This window comes from Loa loa (genome assembly GCF_000183805.2).
Source record: "Loa loa unplaced genomic scaffold supercont3.476, whole genome shotgun sequence".
In the NCBI taxonomy this organism is placed as follows: domain Eukaryota; kingdom Metazoa; phylum Nematoda; class Chromadorea; order Rhabditida; family Onchocercidae; genus Loa; species Loa loa.
Window position 1 is genome coordinate 30,419 of NW_018108656.1, and position 9,077 is coordinate 39,495.

The 9,077-nt window shown below is 21.6% G+C and overlaps 1 protein-coding gene across 1 annotated transcript in view; it reads left to right on the forward strand.

Annotated features, from left to right (window-relative positions):
- LOAG_18737 (hypothetical protein) overlaps positions 1-8,710 on the forward strand; it is a 12,498-nt gene extending 3,788 nt beyond the window's left edge. The window contains exons 2-9 of the mRNA XM_020451400.1: positions 3,026-3,132; positions 5,209-5,324; positions 5,480-5,593; positions 5,981-6,102; positions 6,708-6,823; positions 7,094-7,232; positions 7,662-7,784; positions 8,440-8,710. Coding sequence (XP_020304821.1) covers positions 3,026-3,132; positions 5,209-5,324; positions 5,480-5,593; positions 5,981-6,102; positions 6,708-6,823; positions 7,094-7,232; positions 7,662-7,784; positions 8,440-8,568 — 966 coding nt within the window. The 3' untranslated portion in view covers positions 8,569-8,710. The remainder of the gene's footprint in view (positions 1-3,025; positions 3,133-5,208; positions 5,325-5,479; positions 5,594-5,980; positions 6,103-6,707; positions 6,824-7,093; positions 7,233-7,661; positions 7,785-8,439) is intronic.
- Positions 8,711-9,077: the final 367 nt, after the last annotated feature.

Consider the following 9,077-nt stretch of genomic DNA (forward strand, 5'->3'; position numbering starts at 1 on the left):
AAAAAAACAAAAAAAAATCATTCAACAATGAACGAGAAGAAGATATCACTTCAGGTTAGCTTTCCCTTTTCTTTTTTTTTTTCTTTTCTTCTTTTTATTTTTGCTACTTTTTTTTCTTCATTTCATTTATTTCAAAATAATTATTAACTCTAATTTAAATTCAAATTTTAAATACTTTCCATTCTTTTGTTGCAATAATTGGCATTGGTAGTAATAGACAATAATATATTTTTCTGTCATACATTTCATTGCTTTTAAATATAATACATTTGGAATTAATTTGAATTATTACTCAAAAATTGAAATTTTATTTGAAACGAGAGAAAAAAACAAACAAACAAAAATACAAATTTGCTACCTTTTGTGACCATAGATAGGTAATAATTAACAAAAAAAGCGGTAATATGAAAGTTTGAAATTAATCAAATTTGAAATTTTAGATGAGACAAAAGAATAAAACGTTAATGTTGTTGTCTATCGTTAATTTTTATTGTTTGATAATTAGCAAAAAAATAATTAGCAAAAAAATTAATAATAATTAGCAAATTAATAATAAATTAATAATAATTAAGTTTAATAATTAGCAAAAAAAAAGTGGTAATAGGAAACATTTGATAAGATGCAAATTAATAATAAATTAATAATAATTAGGTTTAATAATTAGCAAAAAAAAAGTGGTGATAGAAAAGAGTTGCAAGTTGATTTGATAAGATAATGAATATATCACAAATATTTCAAATAAAGATATTAAATAATTGATGTAATAGAGACAGAAATTGAGGATCAAATAATAGGAAATGAAATAATTGTTAGGAATTGGTATGTAATTATTAGATCTATACAATAAGCTAATGCAAGAATTGAAAAGGAATATGAATAGTTTTGAAAATTTATTAAACCATTTTAAAATACATCCATGAAATGGGTGAAAGATTATCTTTAGTTGATTTTTGCAAATAGTAAAATATTCTCGGTGCTATAAAGTTATGCTAATGAGCTAAAGAATATAGCATATGGATATTTTATAAGTATTCAAGAAAAAAAAAAACGGATTTCTAACATTTATTGTTCCAGAAACTCAAAAGCCTAATTCTGATTTTAGACGTGTCCGGAAAATGAACGGATTTCCAACATCTATTATTGCGGAAATTTCTAATTTTCTCTATAATATCATTTTCAGTCAAGTTTTATCTAATCTTCGAAATGTACTTATATCTATTTATTTGACATTGTATTCGAATTCGAAATCTCATTTTAGGTTTCATTTTAGGGGCAAAAAAAAAATCCATTTTTCAATTAAAAGATTAAAAAGTTTGACATTTTACTAGAAATGAAAAAAAAACACATTTTACTTTAATCAGTGTAGAATAGTCAAGCATATCATTCAATTGATTGATTGCAATGTTAATAAAATAATTAAAATTTTACAATTTCATGGTATTTTTTCTTGATTATTTTATTTGAATATTTTTATGACATTTGTTTATTTGACAAAAATATGATCGAATATTTTAGAACAAAAAATTTTAGAAATTTGAAATTCTCAAATATCTAAAATAATATAATTTGAAAAAAAAAGTGCAAACAAATCATTTTCTTCCCCATTTTTACTCTTTTTTTTCACAATTTTGATAAAAATTTTATTTTATTTATTTTTCTTTGTTGTATTGAATCTTTTGCCAAAAATTGCAATATTTTCCAAAATTAAAAACATTCGATTTTATATGAAAAAGATGTAAAATATTGAACTTTTTAAAAATTGCTTTAAGTTCGATTTCTTTTGATTGGCAATTTTCCGGAAAAGTTTTACGATTTATTTTTTCCTCTCTTTTTTTTCTTGCTCTTTTTCACATCTTTTTGCATTGTGTTGGTATGTAATTTGTGATTGCAACTTTTCATGGGGGAAAAAAAAACTGTTCTTTGACTTTCAAACTTAAAATATTGATTTGACTTTCAAAATTCAAATATTGATATTAATAAATCTTTCTGATAAATATATATATATATATATATATTATGTGAAATGATAATTTCACATTTTGAAATGGTTATCAATGATTGTTGCGAAATACTAATATATTTCCGGAATAAAACCTTATCATAAATTTTTTCCGGAATAAGACTCCTCAATAAATTTGCTTAAATTTCTTATTTTAAATTAATATTTCGGTTTTTTTCTCTAATTATTTACCAAAATAGTTATATTAAATCTTTTTGTAAGCTAGAATTTTTTGAAATGTTATGATGATGGATTTGTTAATTTGGAAGGATAAGTGGTTGTTATAGAAATTTACAAGAATACTTAGGATGAAATTTTCGCATGATAGATTACATCCCTAAAGGATATTCATTTTTTATAAAGACTTATCAAATAAAGTAAAGTAAAGTAAAGTAAACTTTTCAACATTCCTATCATTTCATTTTATTGATGCGATAAAATTTCCCTTTTATATTCATTTGTTATTTAACAAAAATTGGAAATTTTATATTTTTTCGGTTTAATTTGTTAGCACTTAATTAGCATACGATTTTCCAGAAATGTTCATTTGATTGTAATCTTTTTTTTTTCTTTTTTTAATTATCATATTGGTAAGCTAAAACTAAAAAGCCATTCCATGGAAATGATTAAATCTTCCAAATTTTTCATCATTTAACTATTTTTTATTAACATTGAAAAATTGCTATCAATTTTTAATTTTTTAATTAAATTGTTACCAATTTTTTAATTTTTTTATTTTCTAATTACATTTTCTTAATTTTTTTAATTACAAAATTGTTGTCAATTTTTTAAATGAAAAGTTGGAAACTAAGATAATGCAAAAGATAAAGAATTATATGATAATTTTGGCTAATATATTTATCACTGTTACTGCAGGCGATGAAAAAATAAAAAATTCATTTTAATTTAACAAAAATTCAAATGACTCAATTTTATGAAATTTATTCGTAGTAATAAGTTGCTTAACTTTTCAAAATTTTAAATTTTTAAATTTTCAAAATTAACAAATTTAAATGTATTATATAGGAAGGTGACGAAATGATTGAAATACTTGGAGAAAATGGTGAGAGAATACGAAATGATGAAACGGCTCTTCTTGGATTTGTTGAATGTACATCAGACGAGTATAACAGGTTGTTAACTAATTATCGAAGAAAGGGTTGAAAGATTTACATTTTTTTTTCCAAAATTTCTATAAACTTTAATCAATTAATTAATGTTTTAAAGCAATTAAATAACTTTTAATCAATTAATTAGCTCTAGTCAATTAATTATAAATTTTAAGCAATTAATTAACATTTTCCTAAAGGTAAAATTTCCATTTAAATGTGATGAAACAATTATTTTTAGAGAAAAAGATTTAAATTTTTAACCGAAATCATATAAAATTAACGATTCTATATATATACATCTTAGCAATTTCAATCTACAATTTTGCCCAATCATTCTTTTTTTTTTTAATCTTAATAACTCAGACAAAATATATACTAATTAATATTCTATTAAATATATTCTATTAAATTCTGTTTGAATTTTTAATCTATTAAATGTTGGTTTTGAACAAAATATATGCTTTATTTTAAAATTTGAAAAAAAATAGAATAAAAATTATAAGTTAATTTTTTTTTTTGTTTAATCTATTTTCAATACTGTTATAAAAATGATTGAGAAAAGGAAAAAAATATCATTGTGAAAAAAAAAACAGAAAAAAAAATAAAATATAATTTCAATGAATCGGCTAAATATTTATGAGATCGAAAAAAAAAATGGATCATTAAAAATATTTTTGCACTTTTCTTGTCAATTTTTTTTAATGTATGGAAAAAGGAAATGAAAAATCGAAATTTTAATTTGATTATAAAAGAAAGATTTTTTTTTTGCTCAATTGACTTTTGCCATTTTATATATTATAACTATACGTAAAGAGGAAATTTAAAAGAAATTGATTTTTAACAAAATTTGCATCTTTTCATTCATTTCTTTTTTGTTTCAATCAAAAATTTTGACCCAATAAAAAAAAAAAAGAATTGGAAGTATTGGTGGAAAAAAAAGGTACGAAATAAAATATTCCCTTAATTATGAAATTTTTCAGGTTCAAATAATACAAGTATACTTGTCATAAAAATGTTTATAACTTCCAATGACTCATTTCAGGAATTAAAAAAAATGTTTCGTAACTTTAATGACTCATTTTGAGAATTAAAGAATGTTTCATAACTTTGATGGCTCATTTCAGAAATTAAAAAAAAAAAGAAAGAAAAAACTTTTATAGCTTTCGCTTCCTTTGTTTCTAACATTTTAATATGTCATATTAGTAGATTATTTGCAGGGGGCTATTTGCAATTTTCAAATATTTTATCTTATCTCATTTAATCAATAAATTAATTTTCACATTTTAATTTACAACAATAGTAAATTGTTTGTAGAGTATTTATAATTTTTAAAATGTATTTGTGTTATTAAACAACACTTTTTTTTCAATTTTTTTCTTCACCTTTTTCTTTTGAATTTTTAGCTGTAATAAATGATAATTTTGAAAGGAAAAACTGTTATTATTAATACAAACAAATATTTTGGAACTCAAAAAAAAGTCATTTTATCAATTATTTAATTTATTATATCAAGTTTTTCTTTCTCTTTTTGAGTCATTTTCAGTTTTTTTTCCTTAATTTTGAAAGTCAAAAACTTTATATTAATTATTCCATCTCCTTTTTTTTTTTTAATTTTGGAATTCAGTAACGCTATTGTAACAAATTATTTTCATTTTCGTTTTTAATTATGCTCCTTTTCTTTCTTTCTTTCTTTTATAATATCAAATGTAAAAAAAAAAAAGAAGAGAAGGAGATAATTGATATGATGATATCATTGATAATGATATGATGATAATTGATATGATGATATCATTGAATTTCAAAATATTTTTCATTCATTAGTTCATCATTATAATGCTTGTTTAAAGTAGCACAAAAGAATTAAGTAAAAGTTAAAAAATTTTTTAGCCATATTATGCAATACAAAATATCAAATACAAAAACAAAAACTATGATATTTTTTATAAATAATATAATTTAACAATTTGAATATAATTTTTGTCTGAATTTGATCAGGCACAATAATTAAACTAATTAGCCAAATTGATAAAATGAATATGATAAAATTTATTATCAATCATTTTCATTCCATTCAATTTAATAATTTATCAATTTTAGAATTGGTCCATCAACCACAGAATCATTGTTAAATCGAGCTATTGCCGAATGCAACATCATTCGTAGTAATCCATATTTTTCAGATGGAATTTTATTGAAATGTATTGATTCAAAACGTAAGTTAATGAGAAATGAAAGTATTAATTACTCAATCAAAATTTAAACATATTTACTACATTATCATAAGGTATATGATAAGTGATAACTCATAATCATTTCTTATCATATTTCAATTCATTTTTACTTTAGCTATTCAAATATTTTATTGCAGCATTATATTTGTATTTGCATTATGCATTATTCAAAAATCCTGATCATGATATGCGGATTGCTCAAATTGATCATGCAATCCATGAATTACATAATCAACCTAAAACACAATTTGGTATATTTAATTTCTTTTTTTTTTGACAAAATTTTCTTGAATAATAATTTTATCAAACTATACGAATTATGCAATTTATATTATTTCATCCTTTCTTTTTCTTCTTTTTTTGAGAGGAAAATTTAATTTGAAAATTTTGTTTTGATAAATTACATTTGAAATAAACATTAAACGCAAGCATTGGAAAAAAAAAATTGAGAAATTGAAAAACGAAAAAATAGCAATGAAATAATGGAATTTTTTTTTTTGTTTTTGCTAAAATTAAGAGAAGAAAAAATTTTTTTTTTCTGTCATATTCTTCTTTTATTTCAATGAAAAAAAAAAAAAAATTTTTAAGTGAAAAAAAAAACTTTTGGAAATTATTTTAATTTTATTAAAAACATTTAGGTGCATATGATGAAACTTATGCAATTCAAAAGACTTCATCACTTGCTGGTTACAAATTACCATCACATCGACATGCTGGTTATATTATTATATTATTCAAACTTCTTGATGAACAAACTAGGGTAATTGCACCTACGCTTTCTTTTTTTTTTGTTTTCTCTTATAAATTTATAATTTTATTAAAAAAAAAATAGACTAATTTTAAAGTGAAACAAATTTAGATGTAATTTTTAGGGTTAAAACAATAAATATTTTAGCATAAAATAGAAAATGGCAAAGAGTTACAAATTAATTATTAAATTATTTAATGCAACTTTTTTGCAAAAGCAAATATTTTCTTGATTTGAATAATAAATAAACTTGCTTATATGAAATGTTTAAATAATATGTTACTGTTAATATCATAATTTACTCCAATAATTAATTAGAAATATTGGTGCAAAATTTTCATATCAAATTTTATTTACTTTGTTCAAACATTAATTTTTTTTTTTAAATTTAAATAAAAAGAAATTACTCATACGAATATGCTATGGTTATTGTTACTAATTACTAATAAATAGTATTTGTAACACTATCTATTACTATTTTCTATAATTAATTATTTATCCAATCATTCATTATAGACATTAGTATGATTCATAATTCGTTACTTTCTACTGCGTAATTAAGCTTAATTATTTGCATTAAAATAAAATTTTCATTAGCATGCAAGAACTTTTTTTAGCATGAAAATCTTGAAAAATCATGGTTAAGTTGGTCAGGTGCAAGAGAAATTTACAAATATTCACCAAGAAGTTGGAATTTGCGACGAATTGTATTGCATAAAATGCCAACATCAAAGTATCAATTATCAATTATCAATTTTTCATTTTAGAATTTGTTTAAATTAATTTAAATTTAATTCAACAGAACAATTTCTTCAAAAAAAAAACACTATAACATAAAATTTGGCGGACTTTTTTTTTTATTTTTACTTACAATAATTTAAATGTCAGATTTTAATGATTTTCTTCTTTTGAATATTTATGGCTAATTAAAATTACTAAAAAATGATATCTTCTGATGATATGATAAGCAGAATTTGTAATTTTCATAATGATTAAATTTAAGAAAAAAAAATTTTCGTCCATTTGCATATGTTTTATTTTGTGAATTTGGCAATATATTAAATCCATCAAATCGTTTACAAGCATTAAATATGGTGGAACGATTAAGGGTACGAAATTGTGGTTATATATCACTTTATCAGGTTATTTTACTTATTCAATTATAATTAATTACTAATGATGATATTTTTATTATACATATAGACATACAAGCAGATAGGTTTATCATTTTCGTTTCATCTTTATCACTTCCAATGTTAACAAAATCATTAAAAATGACATCATCTGATAAGATAAGTAAAATTTGTGATATATGTGAAATTTGATTATACATGCATAGTATTCTTAGTTATCGAAAATTGTCAATTCTTTCCTTTTTTTTGTTTTTATTTTTAAAAAAAATATATGTATAAAATGGTTTTTTTTTTTGTCTTAACAATATTTTTACTATGATACTTGCTGATTAACTGATAAACGGATGATATGAACCGTATCAATTGATGAACGAAGAATGTGAAACAAATAAATGCAATTATTTCGATAATTTACTCCAATTAATTCATCATTTAAAGGTACAATGGTCATATGGACGTATATCAAATTCCCATGAAACACCATCCAATTCACAAGAATTACTATCAGTACCGGAAGGAAAATGGGAACGGAACCTGATGTTACGGGGCTTTTCACAAGAAGTTTGTATTTTTAAAATTTAAACTTGATAAAAGTGAAATTTGCTAGAAAATAAACTAATAATAAGAAGTAGTAATTAGTTTGCATGCAATAATTATCCAAGATATTTCCATATTGATTGGCCAATTAATTAATTAACATATTGGTCCATTTTTTGAGTAAATAGTCATTTCTGAAAACTAATGATTCTATTCGGAATGAATTAATCATTTCAGATAAGAAATTAAAGTAGAATGAATTTTTTCAATGATTTGAATTTCGCTATCAGTATATAAACACACTTTACGAATTAATACTTATATAGTGATAAGAATCGTTTAATCAGTTTTATATACCATTGATAATACTTTATTAATAAATACTGATACAGTGATAAGTAAAAAATGTAGTCTTAATTAATTTCCATTGGTTTCCCTTTTTTTTTTCTGCCAATTCTCTCATTAATCTTAATGTAATGTAAGCATTTTCAATCAAATATTTTATACTCGACAAATTTTTTTTTTATCCAATTAATTAATTGCATTGTTTATTTAATAATCGATTATTGATGTTTTGAAATTTATTCATAAATAATAAATTTTTTATAGAATAATTTTACAGTTTAAATTACAAATTAATCAATTTTATAATTTCTCTATATGCTTGTGATATTTCTAGGTTGAACCAACGACCACTGATATATCGAAACCTGCAAACAATCGTAAACATAGTAGTCGATCAATGGGAATGCAAAGTGATAAACAATCAGTGTTTCACAGTTATCATCATTTTGGTGATTTTGGATAATTTGAACGAAAAGAAAAAAAAAGCGGAAATAACATAGGTGATCATTTAACATATTTATTTCATACCTTGTTATAATAAGTATAATTAAAGCTATTAAGTACAATGAAATGGAAAAATATAATTGAAATATACGGTATATGAGAAGCCATAAATGTTCATCAAATGAAAAATGATATAATAGATGATATTTAAAAATCATTCATGCATCATTTTTTTTATCAAAATAAAATGTTTATTGATTTTTTTTTAATAAATTTAAAATTTCATTTTTTTTTTGCGCCATTTTATTGGCATATTAATCAATCTCTTTTTATGTCTCATTTTAGTATACGACTATTATTTTATTGTTAAAAAAAAATAATACTTTGAATACGGTATATATATATGCTTTATGTGTTTATAAAAATACGATAAAAAAATTAGTTGTACAGTACACGAAAGGAAGTACGGTTACAGTAAGAAGAAGTACAAGGAAATGAATGAATATCAGAGGAATGATAATAAAAAAC